The sequence below is a fragment of the Sorex araneus genome, chromosome 1 (genome assembly GCF_027595985.1).
Source record: "Sorex araneus isolate mSorAra2 chromosome 1, mSorAra2.pri, whole genome shotgun sequence".
Taxonomy (NCBI): Eukaryota; Metazoa; Chordata; class Mammalia; order Eulipotyphla; family Soricidae; genus Sorex; species Sorex araneus.
Window position 1 is genome coordinate 413,062,432 of NC_073302.1, and position 15,209 is coordinate 413,077,640.

At 34.1% G+C, this 15,209-nt stretch overlaps 1 protein-coding gene across 13 annotated transcripts in view; it reads left to right on the forward strand.

The window, feature by feature from the left end:
• Positions 1 to 15,209, forward strand: part of FOXP2 (forkhead box P2) — a 562,025-nt gene that overhangs the window by 381,124 nt on the left and 165,692 nt on the right. For 9 of the 13 annotated variants that reach the window (XM_055139128.1, XM_055139142.1, XM_055139146.1 and 6 more), the window contains one exon: positions 1,504 to 1,593. The exons of 2 other annotated variants lie outside the window; for them this stretch is intronic. In XM_055139128.1, coding sequence (XP_054995103.1) covers positions 1,504 to 1,593 — 90 coding nt within the window. Of the gene's footprint in view, positions 1 to 1,503; positions 1,594 to 5,067; positions 5,126 to 15,209 lie in introns of all 13 variants that reach the window. 2 more of the 13 variants (XM_055139189.1, XM_055139195.1) reach the window with 1 other exon arrangement.

The following is a 15,209-nucleotide window of genomic DNA, read 5'->3' on the forward strand; positions in this document are numbered from 1 at the left end:
TGAATAATTAAAAAACAAAGGGAGAGTGTTGTGAATGAGTGTGTCTCCAAATGTAACGTGTGCTATGGGATCCTTCTCTGGGAAGACAAATCAGTGCTGTTAAGCAATGGTGCTTGTGAATTCAGTTTGTTTACTTTGGTTTCTATGTCTGCCTGCCTTCTCAGAAAACTTGCTTGGAGCCAGACTGTAGCAGCCCTCTCTCTGTCTTTTCATAATTGATCAGGGGATGACTGCCTTCCCTGAGGGTTAAGACGTGGCAACTTTTTCTGTTTGCTCAGCATCTCAATGCAGTAGTTCAAACATTGTTCACACCAGCTGGCAGTGTAATGCCATATGCACATCTTGTCAAAGCAACTGTTGTCATGGATACTAGAAACTCTCTTTAAAAAAAAAAAGCAGATCATTGATTCCAATCAAATTTTACTATTTATCAGCTTACAATGTTAATTATTATAGAATAATATTGACCCAAATATTTTTTGTCATTGTGAAAATTTTCTCGTGCATTCTAAATGGTAAAGGGCAGTTTTACCATGATTTAGTTTTAGATGTTGAAAAATTTTGTCATTGGTGTTCATTGAACTCATTTGTTGGAAAGAAAGATTACTTAGTAGAGGCTCTTAAAAAGTTTCTTTAAGAAATACTTTATACTGCTACCTTCAAACAACTCAACATGTATTTTTATGGCAGTCATTTTTATACGACAAGTTTACACAACACTTTCACACTGTCCCTCCTCCAGTAAATGAAATGTTTCCATTAATTTCTTATGTTAAGTTTTTATTTTCCTGAGTAGGATAGAAAACATAAAAATAAATGAAAACATCTTCTATTTTGATTGGTATTCTGTCACACATAGAAACAAACCTGATTGGTTGAGTGGTAATTTCTTTGTTCTCTGATTTTGCTAAGAATGCAAATGAAAACCACTCAATTTTATTTGGCATTAAAACTGCACTTTATTTTGTCAAAGGAGAGGTTTCCCCTTGAATTGTAAGTACAAAAAAGTGTTTTTAATCTTTAGTGAAAATCCTTATTAATTCACTTTCAAGATAATCTGATGTTGATTTATCAAATTTAATTACAGCTTCCGGTAACACTTGAAGTCTACTGCTTTTGCTTCAAAATTGTAATATGAAAATGCAAATTGAATGATAATTTAAAAGGGAGTGGGCATTTCAGTTGAACACTCAAAGACAAGTTCCTTGTGGAAATGAGATTATTGATGCAGTTTATGATTTTTTTCCTCTTTAAGCACTTTAAACAAATGAACTTTATTTCCAGCAGGATTACATGTATCTCTGTGATTTTAAGTGAAGTTGTATATGTATGGTAGAGTTTTTTCTTTTAACTTTATAAAGAAAAATGTAGTGGTTCTATAGAAATAGAAGTGGGGGTGCTGGGAAGCAGCCCTTATATTGAAGTTTATTACTATTAACCATTAAATATCTGATAATTACTTTTTAACCAAATATTTAGATATGGATCCTTTTTTAATTTTAGGCTTTACAAGCAGCAAGACAACTTCTCTTACAGCAGCAAACAAGTGGATTGAAATCTCCTAAGAGTAGTGATAAACAGAGACCACTACAGGTTAGTAGAGCACCCCTTCCGGGGGCCTTATTTAAAAGATGTTCATAATGGCAACAGATGTGCAGATCCAAGAGCATCTATATGAAACTTCTTTCATGGGCCTTTGTAGGTGATTTTAATACTAAAAAGAGAATTATTTTTTTCATTTGAAAGAAGATATAACTTCTCAGCCTAGATTTTAAAAGTTTTTAAGGTCACTTCTTACAAGAAAATTATGCAGGTTATGTAGGCTTAAAAAATTGTATGAAACTCCCTTGTGGGATTATCAATGGAATTTTATTCATAAGCATTATTCTTTGACAGCAAAGTCATAGTAAAATGGTCTTTAAGAAAACAAAGCACTCTTAGTCAACCTTCTGCAGTTGTATCCAAGTGACAAATGCAGAAAATGTACAAGGTTGCCAAAAAGCTGGTTGAGTTTGCCAAGACGTTATTGCTGTTGCCACAGTTATAAAAACACATTCTGGAGTTTGTTGTCCTTACTGTGTTTGTCCTGTGAAACTGATAGTATGTATGTCTTTTAAAGTAACATTTTGTTACATAATACAGCCATTGTTTTATATAGACCCTAACAAATATATTAGACATTATGTGGTGGAGAGAAACATTTTCAGCCTGTATTTAAAAAAAATGTTTGGAAAGCAGAATCTGGAGTTGAACAAAACAGCTTCCAAATTATTTCTCAGCTCTGTTGAATAATAAGCAATACGTATTCCGGAACCGTGTGTCACATACATATCTAATAAGGCAAGCTTAGTTTAAATACATGGAAGCATCTTTCTTATTGCTCTAACAAAACAGTTTCTTTTATTATGGCCTAGATGTTTGTTTTAGTGTGCATACGTACTCCCAGATGTTAGAAACAAAGTCTTGCTGATGACCTTCTAAAGCTTAGTTTGTATGACATAGAATTATAGGCTACTGATCTGCACAGTCCAGAAACTACTTATTACCTAAAGACTAGATTAAATTAGTGGTCCCTAGACAAATTTGAGATGAGGATATATTTTCTTGGAAACACATATTTGAAGGGGTGGGGAAGGGTGAGGGGTGGGAAAAGGAGTGCTTGGGAATGGGGAATGTGTTTCAATAGAGACTAAAGTACAAATGTCTTCCATGATTGCAAATGAAAATCATATTGAATCAGTCTGAACGTCAGATTCATTTTAATGTTTTTCCCCCCTTTGGAAATTAATTTCACTTTCTTTTGCTTTAACTTATCAATAGTTCTGTAGTAACATACTTTCTTCACCATCATATCCCTCCCAAAGGGAAACTGTGATTGGAGTATTTCCATCTAGATATTTTATGCAAGAAAAGCATCCACGTATTTACAGGGCAGAAAAATATTTGCTTAGGAGTCACAGAAATTAGTCAAATAAATGTTTATCCTCGGGATGAGCTCAGACTGGGAATTTTGTTCTCTTCTGTTTCAGCAAGTGAGGTTTAGTTGTTAAAGTAGCATTAGTCAAAGGGGGAGAGTTCATTGATTTAAATATCTGAAAACACTACGATATTTTCCTAATTCTATTTAATCATGTTTCTTGTCAAAATGGACTAAGTGGATATTCCCTCCCCTACAAAGCTAAGTCCAGTATAAGTTTCCTTTCTTCTGGTTACCAGGGTATCTCTGGAAAGAATGGCTGGGCTTTAGTTTTTTTACTTCTTTTTGTGGTTGTGTTGGAGGCAAGACATGATAATTTGTCTAGCTTAAATATGTATAAATTTTCTTGGCGAAACCACATATGAAATAGTAATATTAACAAATCTAAAATAAGACACTTGATTATATAACAAATAAATTTCAAGAAGTCCCCATTTGTGTTAAAGGATTCCTAAACTTATCTTTTGTTTGTTTTTAGAAATTTGAGTTGCTAACCATTACTACAGACTTTCCTTGTGTCACTTATATTTTGTTGGTATCGTTGCTTTTGATTATGTTCATATCCCCACTGTCTAGATTATAAAAGTGCAGAATAGAAATAGAAATGAAAAGTTTGCTTTTGTGAACAAGAATTTAGAAGCAATGAATGAAGTTCTATTTCTTTGCCAAGTAGATATTGCAAGTAATAAATACGTCACCTATGATTTTTAGTATTTATAGAGCTGGATAAGCTTAGCAACTGGAAAGCTTTTGTGAGTAAATTAAAAATCTAATCAAAACAAAATAGCATCTTATCCTAGCTTACATATGTTGTCAAGAGAATGTTAGATAATACTCATCCTTACATTTTCAAGTAATTAACAGGAGTTTCACTGTGACTTATGTTAAAGAAAATGGTATGTTTTGATATAATTTTAATAATTTGATATCAAATTAATACCTCATAAATTATTATTAATGGTATAGTTATTTTTCTATGTAGTTATTTTTCTACTTTAGGGAGAGTTTTAAACATTCTTTTATGATTGGGTTGGTATACGTTATCTTTTAGAACTCACAGGATAATAGAAAATATTTAAAGCTGTACTTGCAAGGCAAAGTGGTATTATAATTTATTAGGCATATAGAACAAAAAATACATGTTTTTAACTTTTAAAAATATTTTGATGGAGAACTATTTTACAAAGTTTGGATTAAAGAACATGTTTGTTTTCTAAAATCTGTTTTGATGGCGCAAGTTACAAGAACAATATTCAGTTTCTTGTAAAGCTAAACTGAATTTGTTTTAAATGTTGAAAATGGTGACTAGATTTGAAGTGTGGCATGATAAAAATACTCCTTTCTAGACTAGTGTTTGTGTATTATTACATTTTTGTTTACATTTTAAGGCTTTGTGCTACAGATGGGCAAATATATTAGCATATCTAATGCAAAATGGAAGGAAAATAATCACATATGACATGCATGAGCACCAGTTGTAGTAGTGATATAACTTCCATGTTTAAGCACCTGGATATATGTATTTGAAATGTGTTTACGTACTCTAGCCACTATATAGAATACCGATTGAGTAGGCCTAATCAGTACTATGTTGATTAATGGCATATTTGTTAACAAGACATATATATATCTATATATGGGTAGATATATATATAAAGATTGTAATGTGAATGGTAGTTGATATTAATCTAAGCATTACCATATGTTGCTTCTTTATATTCTTACTATTTATCTCAGAAAAACATCTGATAATAATAGCTGACGATTCTTTATATTATTTTTAAAAATTGTTGCTTATATATATACTTATCAACTCCTTCTAGATATGACATAGACTTGGTGATCCATGATGAGGAAAAGATAGCCAAGAAGACTAATGTTTATAATTTCATGAAACTGGATTCCTGATAGAACAAGTAAAAATCACACACATATGCACACATTTGCATATGCAAACATGCACACTTCCATAATCTGTAATTTTATTTTTTTTTGTAAAATACATTATCAGTTTTCTAGCCTATGACAAATCTACTTAATTTAGTTTAGGTATGAAATTGGTCGCATTATTGTTCTTGTTACATTTACAGCCATGAGACAGACTTGTGGTTCTTCAACAGCTGTGCAGAGCAGAGACGTAAATTTAAGGTAAATGCCATTGCTTTGCTATCTTAGATGAATATTAGTATATAGCACTGTGATCACTTCCTTCGTTGTAGGTTATTATCTACTATGAGGTTTTCTTTCACAATAGGTAATCAAAATTTTTGTAATTGTCATAAATTAGTTCATTAATATAATAGTAAACAACAAAAGTCAGACTTCAGAATCTGATTCTCACTCTGCCACATATTAGTAATTTATATTGGAAAAAAGTCAATGTCTTTAAAATGTAAAGACATTGTGCTAACAAATGGACAGAACATTATATTCTGTGGTTGAATATGTATTCTTAAGTCAGCATAGTTTCTTAATTTTTCAGAAATAGCTGTATCTTTTTGATACTAGCTACAAGAATTGTGTTTGTTGATTTGTTTCATTGCCATTATGAAGCACTTGACTTACATACCGCAGCCAAAAATAATGCTTTAGAATCAAGGAGTTAACTCCTGAATGTAAAGAAACTATGGAGCAAATATTATTTTATGTAATGTCCAAGTAAGTTTTGTTTTGCTAATGCCTTGAAAAATTTTACAAATTGATTTTAATATAAATTAGATTATTATTGCACACATATTGTTTTACCCAATATATTTACCCTAATAATCTACATTAGATATTTTATGTGCTAATAGAATTGAACAAGTTTCTGCCTTTCTCCTCTGCTTCACTCCAGAATTTTAAATTAGCATCTATAGACAAAACAAGAATTTTTCAGTATCCTCAGAGTCATATATGATTCTGTAAACTCCACCAGGAGTGATCTCTGAGCATAGAGCCAGGAATAATGCTGAGAACCAACCAGCTGTGGCCCCTTAACTAAAAAATTAAAAAGAAAGGAAAAAACACTAACATTTCTAAAATTTCATATTCTTCTTTGAAGTCAAAAGGAAAGCATGAAATATATAAATAAATATTTACTCTGGGAGAAAATATTGTCAGATATAGGTCTGACATGTGTAGTATTAATGGGGATTATAGAAGTTCGTATGTACCTAGATAAATAGTGAAATTATCTATCTCCTTTTCAACATTAACTTCTGATTTCTGATGTATAAAATTTAGGGGGGAAATTTCTAATTTTGATAATATTAAGAAATTTGAAATATAAGTTTAACATTGTTATTTACAAAACTTAAGTTTTAAAAGATGTTATTTTGTCATTTATATTTTGCATAAATGTGTTTACAAAATAAACAGCGCAAATAGCAAATTATTTGATATTGCAAGATTTTTAAGAATTTAAGAAATTTCGGGACAGACTATGCCTGCGCAGTCCTGGTATTCCCTTGGGGAAATATCTTTAAAGGCTTCATAAAATAAGCACTTTTACAAGAAAGTTTCAGAATAAAATCTTTCTTACATATAATGATGTTGCCACCTGTGGGCAGCTGCTCAAGGCTGACACCCTGTGGAGGATGGTCTTGGGTTCTGCTCATATTTGCTAGGTGCATTTGTGTAGAAAACTTGTAGAAGAACTACTCGAAGGATGGAGGGGAAAGAACATATGTTTTGAACCTAAAGCCTGCCCTTGGCTTTTTTACTGTTTTTAAACAGAATTAGAGCACTGATTTTTTTTAAAATTACATTTTCTGTCTCTAAGATGATGAGAAGAATAGCTCATCACAATATTGTTATGAGACTTAACTAATATTATATAAAGTTATTAACATAGAATGTTCCACTTAGAGTGATAAAATTCCCTTGTGATCCCCTCTGGGAAATAAAGATTTAATCCAGGTATATGATTTTCTATAGTATAATCTTTCTATTAGGTCATAATTTTCAGAATTCTCAGCTTTACTAGTTATATAAAGTATGCCTAAGTTATAGGAATACATCAGTACATGTTTCATTTATTACTATAGTATTCCCTCCTACTAAAGTCCTTTTTCACATGTAAATCTATGTGTAATATTTTTCTACTGCTTTTAAATACAGTGACACTGAGGATTGTTTTTATCTATTCACCTCTTGTTGTGCCTGAGACAATTCTTGGCTGTCTTAGGTAGTAAAACAAACACAGCTCAAAAACGTTTTCCTAAATAAATCATCATCATCAATCATCCCATTGATCTTCGATTTTCTCGAGCAGTCTCAGTAACATCTCCATTCATCCTAGCCCTGAGATTTTAAAAGCCTCTCTTTACTCGTCCTTCCCAACGGTGCCACATTGGAGGCTCTTTCAGGGTTAGGGGAATAAGACCCATTGTTGTTACTGGTAATGGCATATGCAAATGCCACGGGGAGCTTGACAGGCTCTCTCCTGCGCGCAGGAAATCTCGATAGCTTGCAGGTTCTCCAAGAGGGAGAACTAGATGTATAAACTGTAATCTATAATCTATTGGTTTTATAGTCCACAGATGTTGGCTGTTGATGGGATTATCTTGAGTTTTCAAAATAATGAATGTCAAGATTTTTTTATATATATGAGAAGTTTGGGAAGGTGACAAACCTTCATCTGGTATAAATTGAACATTGATTATGTCATATTTGCTTAAGAATTTAGGAGTTTTGTTGAGGTGATCATAAAAATAACAGGACATAGATGATGGATAAACTATTCAAGTTCAAGTGATCATGGATGGCAATATGGATGGGTTACATCTATGTTGATATGAAAGATAATTTGATAAAGGACATTTTATGAAGAATTTTAAAATATCTGTTGCAAAGATGATGAGATAGAAATTGTGAGTTCTAATAGGGAAAGGCCAAGCAAGTAATTTGTTTTGAGCAGCATAGGGAAGTCATACCAAAGAAACAATGAATATATTAGAGGTCTTAGAAATACATGTGATTTATTGAATTGAGGTTAAAATGCCAAGGTAATGAGTCTTATTCCATGGTTTACGTATACAGAGATATTAATATTTTTAATTTTAAAAAATTATCAGGGGTGTATTGTGAGATTTCATCAGTAATGGTGAATATTAAGATGTCTGGGAAAATCTGTGCACAAACTTTAGATGGGAATGAATCTGAATAGAACATTAGGCATTTTGCTTGTTCGTGATAGCAATAAAAGAAAATTAAACCATAAAGGAAAATTTTAGAAAATTAGAACTTGAAAGAAAATTAGAACTGACATATGCCATTGAAATAAATGATAGATGAGTAAAGTTAATGAATATATTTCTGAAAAAAATATTTTCACAGAGAAACTCAGTATTGATTACAAACTTGGGGAGAAGTGAAAAAGAAGCATAATTTAAAAGGGAAGGACAAATAATCAGATTAATATTAATCTCATAAGATGAAGGAAAAGGAAAGTTTTAAGAGATGGAACTAATCACTCATATCAAGCTATTCCATGAAGATAGACGTTTTTATGTGTGTTACGTTTAATTTCAATACTAGTGATTTTTCATCCCCTCCTTTATGATTCACCAGTAACATCTTAAGATCTACAATACTGAACTGATCAACAATACAAAAAGTTCTTGCTTTTCCATGAAAATGAAATGGAAACCAGAGGATTCATACTTGTATTTTTGCTTCTCAGATTTTAATAATTTCAATCTGTTTACTGAGTTTCCATAAGTTTTATCTGTAAAAATATGTTTTACAGTAGGTCAGTAATCTTTTCTCAGCCTTTTGCTTTTGCAAGCACTGTTTTTTACATTAGTTTATTCATATTTTAAGTATATGTTCCCTGGACTTCTCTATCTTCACTAAAGTGAAAGAAAGGAAAAATATAATATTGTTAAGGGACTGCTCCATAGGATTTATGACTTATGCTGTGGATTTTGTCTTAAGATGTTTGGAGTTGTTGTACAAGCTAAATTAAATGGCAAAGTGAAGGACAGTGTCAGTACATGATTAAAGATGAAAGGTGAAATTATTTGGAATTTGACTTACACTTAACATTCACTGGGTCTCCTGTGGATTCTATTTATATCTTTCTGTCATTATGTATTTCTACTTGATTTTCTTAAAGATTTTCTGCTAGTATTACCATTGTACTCTATTTTCTTCTGTTATCATTCTTTTTATTTCATTATGTAATCAGTCTTGTTCATGTACTTGTCTCTGTGAATTCAGTCCATATTGAAAAATAATTTTATGATAACTTTTTTGTTTCCTTGATGCTACTGTTTGTTTCCAGTTTTATGCAGTATTCCACTCAGTGCTTCAGCTATTCACAAGCCATGGTTTTAGGTTTTAGGAGCCAGACACATTTAATTTGGTGTTAGAAACTTGCAGTTACTAATAGTTACTGCCTGTTACTGTGACACATATAGTTGACTCTAAAAATCACTGGCAGAATGATTTAAGTTTCCTTGTCAGAATTCTTAGAAAACTGATCAAGAAATATTCAAGATAAAGTTTCTTTTCATAGGTTGTGCTGATTGTGATTATTTTAATAAGTGAATATGAAAGCATTTGAAACAAAAATGTAATGAGTTGTTCTTTCAGCAATGTTTGTGACACTGTCTTAAAATGAAAATCATACACTGTCATTTGAAAACTCGTGATTTGAAGTAATTTATAGCTGGACATCAAGTTACTTTTCCTAAAAGTACTTAATACATATTAAAACTTTGCTATAATATATAAGTGTTTATTGGTTAAATGATTGGTTGAATGATTATTTTATCATTTATTGGTTAAATTGGTTAAATGATCAAGAAACCATTCATAAGAATTAATCATAGTAGACCCTTGTCATTCATAAATTCTGCATCCTGAGAGCTTCATGAATCTTTAAATTCAGTACTTCTGAGTCAAAAATATAGAGAGAGATGTGTAGTCTTCCTTTCAATTCTGCTCTTGTTCTGAATTAAGCTTCCATTGTTATGTACAAAATAACAGAAGTTAAATTTATCTCAATTTTCAGTGTAATTCATATCCTGGTTAATCCAAGTTAAAATAAGTTTTATTTTACATCAATTAAAATAAATAAAATAAGCTTTAGATCTAAAGAAAAGTAACAAAATTAAAAAAGAATAAAAAAAGAAAAGTAATAAAACTGCATTTGTGATACAGGAATCTGTAAAAATCAATGAATTTGTTTCTGCACTTAAGTCAAAAAACAGGATTAGATCACCTTGCCAGAATTCTTTGTTCATTTTCATGTCACTGTCACTGTCATCCCCTTGCTCGTTGATTTGCTCGAGCGAGCACCAGTAATGTTTTCATTTTGAGACTTGTTACTGTGCTTGGCATATCAAATACTCCATGGACAGCTTGCCAGGCTCTGCCATGCGGACGAGATACTCTCAGTAGCTTGCCGGGCTCTCTGAGAGGGGCGGAGGAATTGAACCCAGGTTGGCCACGTTCAAGGCAATGCCCTACCACTGTTATAGCTCCAGCCCATATGTTCAGTTTCATAGCTTAATGAATTACACAGGTAGAAGACAATTTGGAGGGGTAATTTGAAAGTGATCAAATCATTTATCTACCTCTTTGGAAGTTAAGGGTTCACTTTATTAGATTTTCCAATCTAGCATTTATGAGGAAAATCTTGACTCAAGAAACAAGTTTCTCCTAATTTCCTTGATGATTTTTTTATTTGAAGAATTGCACAACTCAATAAATATCTATTTCTTAATTGTTATCTTTAGTGACATTATTGGGCTAGAGCCATAGCACAGCGGGTAGGATGTTTGCCTTGCACTTGGCCGTCTGAGGTTCGATTCCTCCATCCCTCTCCAAGAGTCCGGCAAGCTACAGAGGGTATCTCGCCCCCATGGCAGAGCCTGGCAAGCTATCTGTGGTGTGTTCGCTATGCCAAAAACAGTAAGAAGTCTCACAAGGGAGATGTTACTGGTCTCTGCTCGGGCAAAACGGGATGACAGTGATACAGTGACACAGTGACATTATTAGATTACCTGGAGTTCTTCTTAGAATTGTCTAGGATGTCTCTTAAGAGCACGAGGAAGACTCTAAGGTACGAGGGAATGCCTCATGGAAGTTCCTACTGATGAGTCCGTGCTTTTTTTGAATGATTCTTGGTCCCTGAGCCATTAGGCCTGCGCATTCTGAGTTTGGTGTTTTACTCCTCAACTTGTATGTTCTGTTTAGACTCTGCTCACAATGGAATGTCTTGTATCATATTTAGATTGGCTAAATTTGGGTATTATTTTTAAAAGAAAGCATTGTTTCAGCATTTATATGCAACTCTAGTTTTTAGAGTTGTTTAAGTACAGCCTAGAATCTGTAATACTTGGGAGTTAAGCAGGTTTTTAAGACAAAGTAGAAAGTTCCTTTGCACAGTATATAAATTCTTACACTTTTAATTCTAACACTTGTATTTCTGTAAAAGCTGCTACCTTGATATATTCTACTGCTAGTGCTACTGCACGTTCTCAAGTGACAAACCAAGGAACATGTTGAACATTAGGATGTGCTGACATGAGAAAAATCTGTTTTCTCACAGAAAATCTATAGCAAATCCTTCAATGGAACACATTTGTGGAAGCAAACAAAATAAAGAATCCAGTTTCTTTATTGAACCAAGCATGTGACCAAGCAAGTTAAAAACAGATAAATAATAAAAATGCATTTCACATTCTAGTTTCTCCCCAAACCTGAGTATTCTCTTTATTCTGCAGAATTATTTCTCTTCGCTAACAACCATTACCCCACCCTTTTGCTGGCTTACGTTCCATTTAGGCAAATGAAATTTAAATCTAAGAAATTAGTTGAAAACCTTTTAAAAATGGAGAATGTTGAGTCCACAGTACTGAGTTAAAAATAAAGTGATTGGATCTTGGAAAAATCACATAAGTCAAAGAAAGTTAATTTATAATTTGACTTATATGTGCTACATAGAAAACCAAATGAATAAACTCAATAAATAAAAAGTATTAATACTATAATACCAAAGTACTGGTTACCAAAAAGGTAGAGAGAAAACAAGGAAGTAAATTGAGTAAAAGGCCTAAATTGTATGGGAAAGGATATAGCTGGAAGTTTAATGGTAAACAAAATTTAGCATTTATAGTCAATGTGTAATGTTTTGTGCCTGTATAAAATAATGTGCAAATTTACTCCAATAAAACTATCTTTTAATATTTGACACTCACCTGGAGATTCTATTTCAGGTGGTCTACAGAAGTCGTATGTAAGAACCTCAAACTACTCTTCACAGCAGAAATGTAGTTCCAAAATAATAACAAAACTAATGTTAATCATGAAAAATACTCCACTTGAATTCTTAATATACTACACTATTTCTTTCCTCTCTGACAATGAATTTATCGAACTACATAATGAAAAAACTGAGATTAGTAATAACGGAAGTTCATTTCAGATTTAGTCTTTTCTTTTTTAATCTTAGTTACATGTTTTATTTTTCTTGTCCTTTTACATGTGTCTTAAAATACGAGCTGATTAGAAATGCTCCTGAGATGAAGTCATGAAATTTGCTTATAAATGGATAAACATAGAGAGTATCATGCTAAGTGAAATGAGTCAGAAAGAGTGGGACAGACATAGAGGGACTGCACTTATTTGTGGAGTGTAGGGTAGCATCACATGAGGCTGACACCCAAGGACAGTAGATACAAGGGCCATGGGGATTGCCCCATAGCTGGAAGACTGCTTCATGAGCTGAGGGGAGAAGGCAGATGGAATAGAGAAGGAATCACTAAGAAAATGATGGCTGGAGGAACCAGTTGGGATGGGAGATGTGTGCTGAAAGTAGATAATGGACCAAACATGATGACCTCTCAGTGTCTGTGTTGCAAGCTATAATGCCCAAAAGGAGAGAGAGTATGGAGAATATTGTCTGCCTTAGAGGCAGGAGGTAGGTGGGAAAGTCGGGGTATACCGGGGATATTGGTGGTGGGGAATGTGCACTGGTGGGGGGATGGGTGTTTGATCATTGTGAGATTGTAACCCAAACATGAAAGCTTGTAACTATCTCATGGTGATTCAATAAAATTTTTAAAAATTTTAAAAAAGAAGAAATGCTCCTGAGGCTAGCAGGGGTTTCCTGCTTGGGGGCTGGGTCCATTGGGGCGGGGAGGGGCCTCACCCACCCCTGCCCGGGGCACCATGAATGAAACAGCCTGGTGCCGGGTTCAGCTGCATGGCTGTGGCATGTGTCATTTTATGTTCTCTTCGGGGAGAAGTCAATGAGTCCCTGGATCCTGGGTGACGCCCCTCCCTGCCCCAAGAAACCTAGCCCCAGCAGCTGAAATCATGGACCAAGGGGCCACATACTTCACAACAGTCATACTCCAAGAGTAGTGCACCATATTAGATGGAGTTTAATTTAACAACATATTAGCAATCTTTTATTGAAGGGCCTAATGGCCCCTGGGTGAAATACAATAATCTTCACACACTCTCCCCTAAGGAAAGGTTGTTTTTTTTTTTTTTTTTTGCTTTTTTTGTGTCATACCCAGCAATGCTCAGGGGTTACTTCTGGCTTTGCACTCAGGAATTACTCCTGGCAGTGCTTGGTGGACCATATGGGATGCCAAGGATCGAACCCGGGTCGGGCGCGTGCAAGGCAAACGCCCTACCCGCTGTGCTATCGCTCAGGCCCCGGTTTGTTTTTTTTTTTTTTTGCTTTTTTTTTTTTTTTGGATCACACCTGGTGATGCACAGGGGTTACTCCTGGCTTTTTATTCGGTGCTCAGGGGACCATATGAGTTGCTGGGAATCAAACCCTGATCAGCCGAATGCAAGGCAAATGCCCTACCCACTATGCTATCACTCCAGCCCCGTGAAGGAAAGTGTTTTGGAGCATTTTCAGCATTTTATTCATAACAAACATTACAAAATAAATTATTTTGGTTTTGCTTTGGGGCACGGGTTGGGTTTCGGGATGGAAACATCCAAAATGTGGTGGTGGTACAAAGGTGTAATGGTGGTGGGATTGGTGTTCGATTATTAAGTGTAATCAAATATTGTGAACTATTTTATAAAAATAAAGTAGAATTAAAAAAAATTAAAGAAACGCTCCTGAGCAGCGTTCCTGAGATCTCCCTTTCAGCCCATTTTTACCTTAATTGCTCCCAAGAATATTGTCAAGATTTTATTCTTGTTACTATCAGTTCCTCACAAGAAATCTTCAGTAATGAACTAACTTGGATTTAAAAATAAAAAGGAAAAAAATGCTTTCTAATGGCCTCGTTCTATATCGTCTCTACCCAATTTAAGTTTCCTTTATATATTAGAATCTGTAAGTAAAAATCTGTTTCTTAAAAATTAGCTCTTTTCTTTTGCGCTATTGTTGTCCGCACCAGTAACATTTTGAGGATTTCCCCGCTGCCTCTGATGGAATCCTCACCAAGTGCCTCACATTCTGTCAAAAAGCCACGTCCTCATACACCACATTTCACTTGTTATATGAGCAGCAGTGTCAAACTGTTAGAGATCCTGTAATATTGCTTCTGTTTCACAAAGATAATCTCTCCTCTTTTAATATTTTTTTTAAATAAAGAACTGTGATTGATGAAGTTATTGATAGTTGAGTTTAGGCTCCTTCACTGAATCTGCTCTTAACGTCTTTTTATCTAGAAAATTTCTGTGCCACATTCATACGTTTTAATTATTTTTTTCAATTAAAACACTATGACTTACAAAGTTATTCATAGTGGAAATTTAGGCAAACTGTGTTCTAGCACCAGACCCATCACCAATGTCAACTGTCCTTCACTAGTGTCCCCAGGTCCTCTCCCATGTTACTATCTCCTCGACAGGCCCATTTTTTTTTTTTTTTTTTTTTTTTTTTTTTTTTGCTTTTTGGGTCACACCCAGCAATGCACAGAAGTTACTCCTGGCTCTTCACTCAGGAATTAACTACTGGCGGTGCTCAGGGGACCATATGGGATGCTGGGATTCGAACCCGGGCCAGCCGCATGCAAGGCAAACGCCCTACCCGCTGTGCTATTGCTCCAGCCCCTCGACAGGCCCATTTTTAAGTTCAGTTCTGTGGTCTGGATCTCCTGTATTGAGTGTCATTAACTCAGTGGTTTGCATATAGAGCTATGGCACCATTTCTCTACACCGGCGATGTGCCGAGACTCTTGACTTGTGCCCCACATTACTTCCTACTCACTTCTTGCTACACCCCTCGGTTACTTTCCCTCTCTTTCTTTCTCCTTTCTGTGTT